The sequence below is a fragment of the Tachysurus vachellii genome, chromosome 9 (assembly GCF_030014155.1).
Source record: "Tachysurus vachellii isolate PV-2020 chromosome 9, HZAU_Pvac_v1, whole genome shotgun sequence".
In the NCBI taxonomy this organism is placed as follows: Eukaryota; Metazoa; Chordata; class Actinopteri; order Siluriformes; family Bagridae; genus Tachysurus; species Tachysurus vachellii.
In genome coordinates, this window is record NC_083468.1 from 25,071,207 (window position 1) to 25,086,132 (window position 14,926).

General features: G+C 36.9%; 1 protein-coding gene and 1 pseudogene across 1 annotated transcript; both read left to right on the plus strand.

The window, feature by feature from the left end:
• Window positions 1-3,387: 3,387 nt before the first annotated feature.
• On the plus strand, window positions 3,388-7,172 carry LOC132851129 (extracellular calcium-sensing receptor-like; annotated as a pseudogene).
• A 3,390-nt stretch (window positions 7,173-10,562) lies between these two features.
• Window positions 10,563-14,723, plus strand: LOC132851130 (extracellular calcium-sensing receptor-like). Its single transcript, XM_060877765.1, has 7 exons — window positions 10,563-10,583; window positions 10,942-11,093; window positions 11,214-11,502; window positions 12,248-12,997; window positions 13,084-13,311; window positions 13,521-13,644; window positions 13,810-14,723. The coding sequence occupies exons 1-7, from the start codon at window positions 10,563-10,565 to the stop codon at window positions 14,721-14,723; spliced, it is 2,478 nt and encodes an 825-aa protein (XP_060733748.1).
• The last annotated feature ends 203 nt before the right edge of the window (window positions 14,724-14,926 follow it).

A 14,926-nucleotide genomic window follows, 5' to 3' on the forward strand; every position in this document is an offset into this window, starting at 1 on the left:
TATTTCTGTCTTAGAATATATTCTGTGTTCAGCAATATGCATGTTTGTAATCATAGGTCTAGTACAATTATCTCATTGGCACAAACAATTTGTGATGTGTCAATGTCCATGAAAAAAGAGAAGAGTGCTTAATAGCATACATCAACAATCCTGCAAATAAATGCAGATATAATGACAGAACTGAAAATAAACTTCACCAAACAAAATATGGTTGTACTAGGTGATGAATGTTAGGTAATCATTTACGTTTAAAATGCATCTTCTATGATCTCTATCAGATCACTTGTGGGCACTGTAGACTGGTAGTTAACCCCATAAGAGTAGACAAAAATTCTCATGCAATTTAGCCAATTTGCTTATTTAGTCTGACTCAGATATTGGAGGCAGATCATGTGGAATGGTGTCTAAGGTGGTTTTGTGTTTGGAGGTTCTGTGAAGACTGACCCTACAGATTGAGGAAAGTCCAAAAAAGAAAGGATTCCGAGAAATCATATCTGGGTTTGCCTAAGTTGTCACATTAATACATGAAAAGCCTGGAAACTACCAGACCTGTCTGGGTCCAATTCATACATGACATTCAAATACATCCTTAATGATTTAGATCAAAAATGGATAGCCAACATATTGCTGTTCACACTTGTTATTAAAATCCACCTCCTATGCCCATTTGCATTCAGGTTTTATGTACCATTTCTACAGGGGAATGTAAGTCACACATATTTACTACTTTAGCTTTCTGCTGCATTTATTTTCAGGCAGAACATCTCACAAATTCTATTTCCTATACCTATATGAAATGTTTTAAATGTTTTGCTTGCATAACTGCCTCTTCCCTTCCACTCTGGGTAGAACCAATTCATAGGCTCCTAATTTGCATTCTTGCCAGTAGAGGCTACCATCTATGTTGTGCAACAATGGCCCCATCAAGAAAAAGCCCATTGTGACTGAGCCAGACCCTCTAAGCCCACAATAAGCTGATAAGCCCTGGTAAACTGGCTCTGCCCCCCATACTTTGACCCCACCTAATGCCCAGAGCAAATTCTGATGCTTGAACCTGAACAGAGAGTGCAAACCCAGAAATCCCTGATTGATATACAAACCCAATTCCAAAAAAGTTGGGACTCTGTACAAATTGTGAATAAAAAAAGGAATGCAATAATTTTAAAATCTTATAAACTTATATTTTATTCACAATAGAATATAGATAACATATCAAATGTTGAAAGTGAGACATTTTGAAATGTCATGCCAAATATTGGCTCATTTTTGATTTCATGAGAGTTACACATTCCAAAAAAGTTGGGACAGGTAGCAATAAGAGGCCGGAAAAGTTAAATGTACATATAAGGAACAGCTGGAGGAGCACGTTGCAACTTATTAGGACAATTGGCAACATGATTGGGTATAAGTGTCTCTCAGAAGTCAAGATGGGCAGAAGATCACCAATTCCCCCAATGCTGTGGCAAAAAATAGTGGAGCAATGTCCAATAGGTCATAGACAATAGGTGAGGTGGTGGATGAGCTTAGCTGAAGCAATTCAGATGGGACAAAGCAATAGGACCCAAAGATTGAACAAATAGTGATCTATTCATATAGTGATCAGTTGTAAGTCACTCTGGATAAGGGTGTCTGCTAAATGCTGTAAATGTAATGTAATGTAGTGAGGGTGTGGCCCTTAAATGGCTGACAAACTTATTAACAACAAAGACAAGTGACCTTGATTTGTGCAACCCATCCTTCATGCACCCCACCCAGCTAAGATCCATATACATGAGGATTTCTGATGGAAATCTGGTCCTTACCACAAAACACAGATCAAACTGTCTAATCCAAGACAATATTTAAAGCATGCTTAAAGAACAGGGCAGGGACAAAATAACAGATATCACAAAATTTATTGAATATAATATAATAAAGATGGCTCAGAACTCACATGAATAGCTTACAAACTGTGATTCCATTTCAAGGGAACTCGACACTGCATCAGGGCTACATTATGGGACCACTTCTTTGAGGACGTGGTGTCTGAAGCTGTGTGCACACACGCCAATTTAATGGCTCGGGAAGGACACACGATGAAGTGATTATGTGCATGTGATTGAGTATCAAATTACTCCAGCTTCTTTGTCTTTAGGAAGCGCTCTGTCTATGTTGGTGTCTATTGTCTGTCTTATTGTCTAAGACTAGGGCAAAAGAATATAGTATATGAACTAGGGTCTTTTCTTCTTTATCAGGGAACAATCAATCATCTCTGGAGGAAGCCAATTGCATGAATTATGAGCGGTTGCTTTTCGCAATCTCTGTTCTTGCTGGCTGCATTCCAGGCTGGAGTTCCACGTCTAGTTGATTTCTCCTGAAACAAGGGTGGAATTATTATTATTATTTCTACATCGGATTTTGAGAAGCTTGATGTGGGCAATGAGGAGCAAGCAGCAGTCAGATTGCCATCGCATTCTCTGGTGTTTGACTAGCACCTGGAGGTGATAACTAGTCCTTTGAAAGGTTAGTGTTGGCCTTCTTATTCTCCTAAGACTTTTACGGAAGGCCTACAATCCTGTAGGTTAAGCTGGTGTGTTGCTGCACACAATCGCAGATTTGCAGGCATTGCAAGCTAACCTGGTCAGAAGGAATCCTATTGCCCGAGGGCTCGGGTTCCCAATGATGCCCTTTTAGGGCCGTCTCTACTGCTGTCTACCCCGCCACCTCATGTGAGTCTGGTTTTAGCTATGACCACCAATTCTTCTTATGTGGGACCATATCAGGACTCCGGTTTTTACAAAAGGAATTAGGTGGCAGAACCATCAGGCAAGAGGAGAACTAAGGGACGTCATCTTCAGTTTTTTCATAGCAAAGTTTAAATGCATAAATAGTAAAGAAGCAAAACTCAGTTGCGGGCTTGTTCCAGTAGTCTGGAAAGGATATGTTTATGTTGGATGTTATGCTATCCTTGTAAGGAAACTTTGTCTCCACCAAGATATAAAAACGTACCACCTGTTTTAGTATTAAAATGTGTATAGAAGTGATAAAATCAGATTTTTCTGAAAGCAAATACTTATAGCCTTCTACTTAGGAGCAATATGACAGGAATTCACCTAAAGGTTAGTGATCACCCAAATGATTAAATGAACACACAGACTGGCCACAATGTTTGACAGCTCATGCAACCCCAGCATATACAAAGCAACAATCGTGGCTAAAAATATTTTTGAGGTCTTTGTTGAATTAATTAATTAATAAAAGAAATAACTGAGAGTGGCAGGCTGCATCCTGTATTTCAGTGACATCACAAATCTCACCACCTCTCTGATTTGTCCAACCCAAATTGTCATACCCAAAAGACCCAGAGCATGTCAATAAATATATCATGAAGATATCCTTTAAAGAGTAATGCAGCAAAAGCAGTGGAAACACTTTGTGATGTTATTCCTGGTACTACTTTCACTTACCCTGACGAAGGGAGAATATTGCCATATTCTGGAAAACCCATCAAATCCTCTGCTATCTAAACATGGACATGTGATAATTGGAGCAATATTTACAATACACCGTGGTACAGAGATGCAGTCATTGACATACACTGAAAAACCTCAACCTTTAATCTGCAATAGGTTTGTTATATTGGACACTTTAACATGTTTGTGATTATCGGAAATCTAGAATTTTGTTCTTTGAAATAATTTGCATTTCTCAATTTTATAATTTTACTTTCCATTTCATTTGTACTGTAGCTTTGACCTCCGTGAATTACGCCATACTCAGGCTATGATTTTTGCCATTGAAGAAATCAACAGAAGCAACAGCTTGCTCCCAAATATCACAGTTGGTTACAGGATTTATGACAGCTGTCGCTCAGGTTTGTTATCTATGAAAGCAGCCATGGCTTTGATGAATGGTCAGGACATGACAGCAGATTTTGCCTGTTCTGGACAAGCGGTAGTACAAGCTATCATAGGAGAATCAGAGTCTACTCCTACTATAGCACTCACAAAGTCTACAGGACCATTTCAGATCCCAGTGGTAAGGATTAATGGTTTTAATTATTGTTTAATAACAATGAATTTTATAGACTTAAATATGCATATGAGATTATCTTTATTAACAAAGAAATGTAAAGTCATTATATATTTATTTTTGTTCTATTTGTTAAATATCAATCCCCAGATCTGAGGTTCTTTGAATTAGATTTGAAACAAATTTTAATAAGTAGGTAAATTATAATAATCATGTTTACTTTTCCTCAAATGTAAATGTTTATATATATATTCCATTTTGAACAGCAGATATTACAGCACTGTGGTTTCTTTAGGGTTCTCCATTTCCACCCACTGTCCATAAATATGCAAACAAGCAAAATGTCTACATTAAACTGTTCCTTTGTGTTAAAAAGTGTGTGCATGGTGTAGCAGGGTGTTTGCATTATGGACAGTGTTTCCAGGATTAACTCAGTACCCACAGGAAACCAGACCAGGATTGGGTCGTAAAGCTTAATAAATGAATGTTATTTTCCTATCATCATTATTTGCCTGAGAATACAAGAGGAAATATCATACATTACAGTATATACATCATAAGCTTTTACTTTATAACACTTGATTTTGTGTTCTGTTTGTCTATCTGTCTTGTGCATAATTATCTCTTGGTAGAGAACTTTTGGTGTAGGATGCACAGAGAAGCAAACAGGCATTAATTATTTTTACCTGTCTTTCTTCCTTCAGGTAAGCCATGCTGCTACATGTGAATGTCTAAGTAACATAAAAGAGTACCCATCTTTCTTCAGGACCATACGTAGTAACTACTACTACAGTAGAGCTCTGGCATATTTGGTCAAGCACTTTGGTTGGACTTGGGTGGGAGCTGTGAACAGTGATAATGATTATGGAAACAGTGGAATTGCTATTTTTTCTGAAAGCAGCCAAAGAGGAGGGAATATGTGTTGAGTACTCTGAGAAGTTTGACCGGTCAGTTCCTTCTAAAATGAAAAAAATTGTTGATATTATTAAGCAAGGCACAGCCAAAGTAATCATTGTATTTCTCGCCACCTTTGATATAACCATTCTTGTAGAACAGCTCAATGTAAATAATCTCACTGGCTACCAAATCGTTGGTATGTCATGGATTTTTGCTGATGGCCTAGAAACACCAGCAAGTGTTAATATACTGGGTGGAGCTATTGGATTTGATCTGGGAAAACTGAAAATTGCTGGGTTTGCTGACTATGCTCTCAATAGATTTTGGCAAAAAGATTTCCCTTGCTTGGATAAAGATGGAAAGGTTTCTCAGACTGAAAGCTACTGCAGCAAATATGAAGAGATGATTCAATTTAAAAATTATAGTAAAGATTTATCAGAACTAAGATTTACAAATAATGTCTACAATGCAGTTTATGCTGTGGCACATTCTCTGCACAACCTGTTGAGATGCACAGAAAAGAGCTGTGAGAAAAACAAAACAATACAATCATGGCAGGTAACACAAAGAAGAAAAGCAAAACAGGTAATATCCATGACTGGCATTATCCTGGATTTAATACCTGTTTTCTTTTCAATCTTAAGGTTGTTGAGTCTCTAAAAAAGGTAAATTTTACCAGTAAAATTGGGGACCATATTCTGTTCGACAACACTGTGGCAATGGTTCTAAAGTATGATGTGTTGAACTGGCAACGAGGGCTCAATGGAGAAGTGGTGTTTAAGGTTGTGGGCTATTATGATTCCTCTCTGCCAGCTGGACAGCAATTTGTACTAAATCATGAAGATATAATCTGGGCTGGAGAGAAAAGAGAGGTGAATGCAGTATTTTAAAAAAAATACAATGTTAAATAAATAAATAAATAAATAAATAAATAAATGCCTTTATCTTTTATTCTATATCCCACTGATTCTACAAGATTTCATTATTTAACATGCAATTATGGCATAAACAGATAAAATCTTATTATTCCAACATTGTAGCCAAATTATATTGTATTTTAGAAGCCGAGGTCTGTGTGCAGTGAGAGCTGTCCTCCAGGAACCAGGAAAGCTGCACAGAAAGGAAGGCCTGTCTGCTGCTATGACTGTATACCATGTGCAGAAGGAGAGATCAGTAACAAGACAGGTAATTTCAGCCTCAACAAGTTTCAAAGAATATTTGTTAATTGTACATTCTGTATACTTCTTTTATTATTTAAGATACAGTTCCTCTATAATGGTATTAATAAATAAATCCTTCAGATAAAATATATTTCCTTTCCTAATGATAATAACCATAATTATTTTGCAGATTCAAATAACTGTGAGCAGTGTCCTGAAGAATTTTGGTCTAATGCTCTGAAAGATAAATGTGTTTTAAAGGTTGTAGAGTTTCTTTCATTTACAGAGAATATGGGCATAATACTGGTGTTTTTTTCCTTGCTTGGAGCTGCATTATCTGTGTTAGTAGCTATTTTATTTCTTATAGAAAAAGACACTCCCATTGTTAAAGCCAACAACTCTGAGCTGAGTTTCCTGCTGCTCTTCTCTCTGACTCTGTGCTTTCTCTGTTCACTTACTTTCATTGGAAAGCCCTCTGAATGGTCCTGTATGCTGCGTCACACAGCATTTGGGATCACATTTGTCCTCTGTATCTCCTGTGTTCTGGGGAAAACTGTAGTGGTGTTAATGGCCTTCAGGGCTACACTTCCAGGAAGTAATGTCATGAAATGGTTTGGGCCTCTACAGCAGAGACTCAGTGTACTTGCCTTCACTCTCATACAGGTTCTTATCTGTGTGGTTTGGCTAACAGTTTCTCCTCCTTTCCCTTATAAAAACATGAACTACTACAAGGAAAAGATCATATTAGAATGTAGCTTGGGCTCAGCTATAGGTTTCTGGGCTGTGTTGGGTTATATAGGAATTCTTGCTTTGTTGTGCTTTGTTTTAGCTTTTCTAGCTAGGAAGCTGCCTGATAATTTTAATGAAGCTAAATTCATTACATTCAGCATACTGATATTCTGTGCAGTTTGGTTCACATTTATTCCTGCTTACGTGAGTTCACCTGGAAAATTCACTGTAGCTGTGGAGATATTTGCTATTCTGGCCTCCAGTTTTGCTCTGCTATTCTGTATATTTACACCTAAATGTTATATTATTCTGTTTAAACCTGAACTGAACACAAAGAAAAATATGATGGGGAAACTGGCATCTAAATCACTATGAGAAAGACACTGTCCACCTATATTCATTGTCATTTTGCTGAATGAATGTTGAACTTGAATACATAATTAACTAAATAATATTTAGAAAATGTCTAATATACTTAATTTAAAAAATCTAATATATATACTTGGGACCTGATTAAACTAATCATGCAAAAATTTGAATTGCATTTTATTTCTGTCTTAGAATATATTCTGTGTTCAGCAATATGCATGTTTGTAATCATAGGTCTAATACAATTATCTCATTGGCACAAACAATTTGTGATGTGCCAATGTCCATGAAAAAAGAGAAGAGTGCTTAATAGCATACATCAACAATCCTGCAAATAAATGCAGATATAATGACAGAACTGAAAATAAACTTCACCAAACAAAATATGATTGTACTAGGTGATGAATGTTAGGTAATCATTTACGTTTAAAATGCATCTTCTATGATCTCTATCAGATCACTTGTGGGCACTGTAGACTGGTAGTTAACCCCATAAGAGTAGACAAAAATTCTCATGCAATTTAGGAAATTTGCTTATTTTGTCTGACGCAGATATTGGAGGCAGATCATGTGGAATGGTGTCTAAGGTGGTTTTGTGTTAGGAGGTTCTGTGAAGACTGACCCTACAGATTGAGGAAAGTCCAAAAAAGAAAGGATTCAGAGAAATCATATCTGGGTTTGCCTAAGTTGTCACATTAATACATGAAAAGCCTGGAAACTACCAGATCTGTCTGGGTCCAATTCATACATGACATTCAAATACATCCTTCATGATTTAGATCAAAAATGGATAGCCAACATATTGCTGTTCACACTTGTTATTAAAATCCACCTCCTATGCCCATTTGCATTCAGGTTTTATGTACCATTTCTACAGGGTAAAAGTCTGTAAGTCACACATATTTACTACATTACTACATTAGCTTTCTGCTGCATTTATTTTCAGGCAGAACATCCCACAAATTCTATTTCCTATACCTATATGAAATGTTTTAAATGTTTTGCTTGCATAACTGCCTCTTCATCATGTCCAATGCTTCTTCATGAAACCTAGCAGCATGTACCATGTCAAGGCCTACCTGCAGACCTTTGAGTGAGTTGGTTCTGCAAAGAATAGAACACAGAGAACTGGGCCTGCATACCTGATCCCTTCCACTCTGGGTAGGACCAATTCATAGGCTCCTAACTTGCATTCTTGCCAGTAGAGGCTACCATCTATGTTGTGCAACAATGGCCCCATCAAGAAAAAGCCCATTGTGACTGAGCCAGACCCTCTAAGCCCACAATAAGCTGATAAGCCCTGGTAAACTGGCTGTGCCCCCCATACTTTGACCCCACCTAATGCCCAGAGCAAATTCTGATGCTTGAACCTGAACAGAGAGTGCAAACCCAGAAATCCCTGATTGATATACAAACCCAATTCCAAAAAAGTTGGGACTCTGTACAAATTGTGAATAAAAAAAGGAATGCAATAATTTTAAAATCTTATAAACTTATATTTTATTCACAATAGAATATAGATAACATATCAAATGTTGAAAGTGAGACATTTTGAAATGTCATGCCAAATATTGGCTCGTTTTTGATTTCATGAGAGTTACACATTCCAAAAAAAGTTGGGACAGGTAGCAATAAGAGGCCGGAAAAGTTAAATGTACATATAAGGAACAGCTGGAGGAGCAAGTTGCAACTTATTAGGTCAATTGGCAACATGATTGGGTATAAGTGTCTCTCAGAAGTCAAGATGGGCAGAAGATCACCAATTAACCCAATACTGTGGCAAAAAATAGTGGAGCAATATCCAATAGGTCATAGACAATAGGTGAGGTGGTGGATGAGCTTAGCTGAAGCAATTCAAATGGGACAAAGCAATAGGACCCAAAGATTGAACAAATAGTGATCTATTCATATAGTGATCAGTTGTAAGTCACTCTGGATAAGGGTGTCTGCTAAATGCTGTAAATGTAATGTAATGTAGTGAGGGTGTGGCCCTTAAATGGCTGACAAACCTATTAACAACAAAGACAAGTGACCTTGATTTGTGCAACCCATCCTTCATGCACCCCACCCAGTTAAGATCCATATACATGAGGATTTCTGATGGAAATCTGGTCCTTACCACAAAACACAGATCAAACTGTCTAATCCAAGACAATATTTAAAGCATGCTTAAAGAACAGGGCAGGGACAAAATAACAGATATCACAAAATTTATTGAATATAATATAATAAAGATGGCTCAGAACTCACATGAATAGCTTGCAAACTGTGATTCCATTTCAAGGGAACTCGACACTGCATCAGGGCTACAATATGGGACCACTTCTTTGAGGACGTGGTGTCTGAAGCTGTGTGCACACACGCCAATTTAATGGCTCGGGAAGGACACACGATGAAGTGATTATGTGCATGTGATTGAGTATCAAATTACTCCAGCTTCTTTGTCTTTAGGAAGCGCTCTGTCTATGTTGGTGTCTATTGTCTGTCTTATTGTCTAAGACTAGGGCAAAAGAATATAGTATATGAAGACTAGGGTCTTTTCTTCTTTATCAGGGAACGAACAATCATCTCTGGAGGAAGCCAATTGCATGAATTATGAGCGGTTGCTTTTCGCAATCTCTGCTCTTGCTGGCTGCATTCCAGGCTGGAGTTCCACGTCTAGTTGATTTCTCCTGAAACAAGGGTGGAATTATTATTATTATTTCTACATCGGATTTTGAGAAGCTTGATGTGGGCAATGAGGAGCAAGCAGCAGTCAGATTGCCACCGCATTCTCTGGTGTTTGACTAGCACCTGGAGGTGATCACTAGTCTTTTGAAAGGTTAGTGTTGGCCTTCTTATTCTCCTAAGACTTTTACGGAAGGCCTACAATCCTGTAGGTTAAGCTGGTGTGTTGCTGCACACAATCGCAGATTTGCAGGCATTGCAAGCTGACCTGGTCAGAAGGAATCCTATTGCCCGAGGGCTCGGGTTCCCAATGATGCCCTTTTAGGGCCGTCTCTACTGCTGTCTACCCCGCCACCTCATGTGAGTCGGGTTTTAGCTATGACCACCCATTCTTCTTATGTGGGACCATATCAGGACTCCGGCTTTTACAAAAGGAATTAGGTGGCAGAACCATCAGGCAAGAGGAGAACTAAGGGACGTCATCTTCAGTTTTTTCATAGCAAAGTTTAAATGCATAAATAGTAAAGAAGCAAAACTCAGTTGCGGGCTTGTTCCAGTAGTCTGGAAAGGATATGTTTATGTTGGATGTTATGCTATCCTTGTAAGGAAACTTTGTCTCCACCAAGATATAAAAACTTACCACCTGTTTTAGTATTAAAATGTGTATAGAAGTGATAAAATCAGATTTTTCTGAAAGCAAATACTTATAGCCTTCTACTTAGGAGCAATATGACAGGAATTCACCTAAAGGTTAGTGATCACCCAAATGATTAAATGAACACACAGACTGGCCACAATGTTTGACAGCTCATGCAACCCCAGCATATACAAAGCAACAATCGTGGCTAAAAATATTTTTGAGGTCTTTGTTGAATTAATTAATTAATAAAAGAAATAACTGAGAGTGGCAGGCTGCATCCTGTATTTCAGTGACATCACAAATCTCACCACCTCTCTGATTTGTCCAACCCAAATTGTCATACCCAAAAGACCCAGAGCATGTCAATAAATATATCATGAAGATATCCTTTAAAGAGTAATGCAGCAAAAGCAGTGGAAACACTTTGTGATGTTATTCCTTGTACTACTTTCTCTTACCCTGACAAAGGGAGAATATTGCCATATTCTGGAAAACCCATCAAATCCTCTGCTATCTAAACATGGACATGTGATAATTGGAGCAATATTTACAATACACCGTGGTACAGAGATGCAGTCATTGACATACACTGAAAAACCTCAACCTTTAATCTGCAATAGGTTTGTTATATTGGACACTTTAACATGTTTGTGATTATCGGAAATCTAGAATTTTGTTCTTTGAAATAATTTGCATTTCTCAATTTTATAATTTTACTTTCCATTTCATTTGTACTGTAGCTTTGACCTCCGTGAATTACGCCATACTCAGGCTATGATTTTTGCCATTGAAGAAATCAACAGAAGCAACAGCTTGCTCCCAAATATCACAGTTGGTTACAGGATTTATGACAGCTGTCGCTCAGGTTTGTTATCTATGAAAGCAGCCATGGCTTTGATGAATGGTCAGGACATGACAGCAGATGGTGCCTGTTCTGGACAAGCGGTAGTACAAGCTATCATAGGAGAATCAGAGTCTACTCCTACTATAGCACTCACAAAGTCTACAGGACCATTTCAGATCCCAGTGGTAAGGATTAATGGTTTTAATTATTGTTTAATAACAATGAATTTTATAGACTTAAATATGCATATGAGATTATCTTTATTAACAAAGAAATGTAAAGTCATTATATATTTATTTTTGTTCTATTTGTTAAATATCAATCCCCAGATCTGAGGCTCTTTGAATTAGATTTGAAACAAATTTTAATAAGTAGGTAAATTATAATAATAATGTTTACTTTTCCTCAAATGTAAATGTTTATATATATATATATATATATATATATATATATATATATATATATATATATTCCATTTTGAACAGCACATATTACAGCACTGTGGTTTCTTTAGGGTTCTCCATTTCCACCCACTGTCCATAAATATGCAAACAAGCAAAATGTCTACTTTAAATTGTTCCTTTGTGTTAAAAAGTGTGTGCATGGTGTAGCAGGGTGTTTGCATTATGGACATTGTTTCCAGGATTAACTCAGTACCCACAGGAAACCAGACCAGGATTGGGTCGTAAAGCTTAATAAATGAATGTTATTTTCCTATCATCATTATTTGCCTGAGAATACAAGAGGAAATATCATACATTATATACATCATATCATCCATTATAAGCTTTTACTTTATAACACTTGATTTTGTGTTCTGTTTGTCTATCTGTCTTGTGCATAATTATCTCTTGGTAGAGAACTTTTGGTGTAGGATGCACAGAGAAGCAAACAGGCATTAATTATTTTTACCTGTCTTTCTTCCTTCAGGTAAGCCATGCTGCCACATGTGATTGTCTAAGTAACATAAAAGAGTACCCATCTTTCTTCAGGACCATACTTAGTGACTATTACTACGGTAGAGCTCTGGCATATTTGGTCAAGCACTTTGGTTGGACTTGGGTGGGAGCTGTGAACAGTGATAATGATTATGGAAACAGTGGAATTGCTATTTTTCTGAAAGCAGCCAAAGAGGAGGGAATATGTGTTGAGTATTCTGAGAAGTTTGACCGGTCAGTTCCTTCTAAAATGAAAAAAATTGTTGATATTATTAAGAAAGGCACAGCCAAAGTAATCATTGTATTTCTCGCCACCTTTGATATAACCATTCTAGTAGAACAGCTCAATGTAAATAATCTCACTGGCTACCAAATAGTTGGTATGTCATGGATTTTTGCTGGTGGCCTAGAAACACCAGCAAGTGTTAATATACTGGGTGGAGCTATTGGATTTGATATGGGAAAACTGAAAATTGCTGGGTTTGCTGACTATGCTCTCAATAGATTTTGGCAAAAAGATTTCCCTTGCTTGGATAAAGATGGAAAGGTTTCTCAGACAGAAAGCTACTGCAGCAAATATGAAGAGATGATTCAATTTAAAAATTATAGTAAAGATTTATCAGAACTGAGATTTACAAATAATGTCTACAATGCAGTTTATGCTGTGGCACATTCACTTCACAGCCTGTTGAGATGCACAGAAAAGAGCTGTGAGAAAAACAAAACAATACAATCATGGCAGGTAACACAAAGAAGAAAAACAAGGCAGGCAACATCAATGACTGACATTATCCTGGAATTAATACTTGTTTTCTTTTCAAACTGAAGGTTGTTGAATCTCTAAAAAAGTTACATTTTACCACTAAAATAGGAGACCATATTTTGTTCAACAACACTGTGGCAATGGCTGCAAAGTTTGATGTGTTGAACTGGCAACGAGGCTTCAATGGAGAAGTGGTGTTTAAGGTTGTGGGCTATTATGATGCCTCTCGGCCAGCTGGACAGCAATTTGTACTAAATCCTGAAGATATAGTCTGGGCTGGAGAGAAAAGAGAGGTGAATACAGTATATTAGTAATATATACTCTTAACTGTAATAAATAAATAAATAAAGAAAGAAATAGATCTCTTTCATTTTTTGTTCTATCTCCCATTGATTCTACATGGTTCAATAGTGCTTCATTCAATTGCAAAACATTTAATTATTGCATGAACAGATAAAACTTTATTATTCCAAGGTTGTAGTCAAGATATATTGTATTTTAGAAGCCAAGGTCTGTGTGCAGTGAGAGCTGTCCCCCAGGAACCAGGAAAGCTGCACAGAAAGGAAGGCCTGTCTGCTGCTATGATTGTATACCATGTGCAGAGGGAGAGATCAGTAACCAGACAGGTAATTTCAGCCTCAACAAGTTACAAAGAATATTTGTCAATTGTACATTCTGTATACTCCTTTTATTATTTAAGATACAGTTCCTCTATAATAATATTAATAAATAAATCCTTCAGATAAAATATATTTTCCGTCCTAATGATGATAACCATAATTATTTTGCAGATTCAAATAACTGTGAGCAGTGTCCAGAAGAATTTTGGTCTAATGCTCTGAAAGATAAATGTGTTTTAAAGGTTGTAGAGTTTCTTTCATTTTCAGAGGATATGGGGATAATATTGGTGTTTTTTTCCTTGCTTGGAGCAGCATTATCTGTGTTAGTAGCTATTTTATTTCTTATAGAAAAAGACACTCCCATTGTTAAAGCCAACAACTCTGAGCTGAGCTTCCTGCTGCTCTTCTCTCTGACTCTGTGCTTCCTCTGTTCACTTACTTTCATTGGTCAGCCCTCTGATTGGTCCTGTATGTTGCGTCACACAGCGTTTGGGATCACATTTGTCCTCTGTATCTCCTGTGTTCTGGGGAAAACTGTAGTGGTGTTAATGGCCTTCAGGGCTACACTTCCAGGAAGTAATGTCATGAAATGGTTTGGGCCTCCTCAGCAGAGACTCAGTGTACTTGCCTTCACTCTTGTACAGGTTCTTATCTGTGTAGTTTGGCTAACAGTTTCTCCTCCTTTCCCCTATAAAAACATGAACTACTACAAGGAAAAGATCATATTAGAATGTAGCTTGGGATCAGCTATTGGATTCTGGGCTGTCTTGGGGTATATAGGAGTTCTTGCTTTCTTGTGCTTTGTTTTAGCTTTTCTAGCTAGGAAGCTGCCTGATAATTTTAATGAAGCTAAATTCATCACATTCAGCATACTGATATTCTGTGCAGTTTGGTTCACTTTTATTCCAGCTTATGTGAGTTCACCTGGAAAATTCACTGTAGCTGTGGAGATATTTGCTATTCTGGCCTCCAGTTTTGCTCTACTATTCTGTATATTTACACCAAAATGTTATATTATTTTGTTTAAACCTGAACTGAACACAAAGAAAAATATGATGGGAAAACCAACATCTAAATCACTCTAAGAAACAAACTTTTCAGCCATCTGTATTATCATTTTTGCTGAAGAATGTTGAACTTGGAGACATGATTACAAAAAATATATTTATAAAATGTCTACTATACTTATTTTAAATAAATCTTTATATATATATATATATATATATATATATATATATATATATATATATATATATATATATATATACACACATGCTTGGGAACTGAT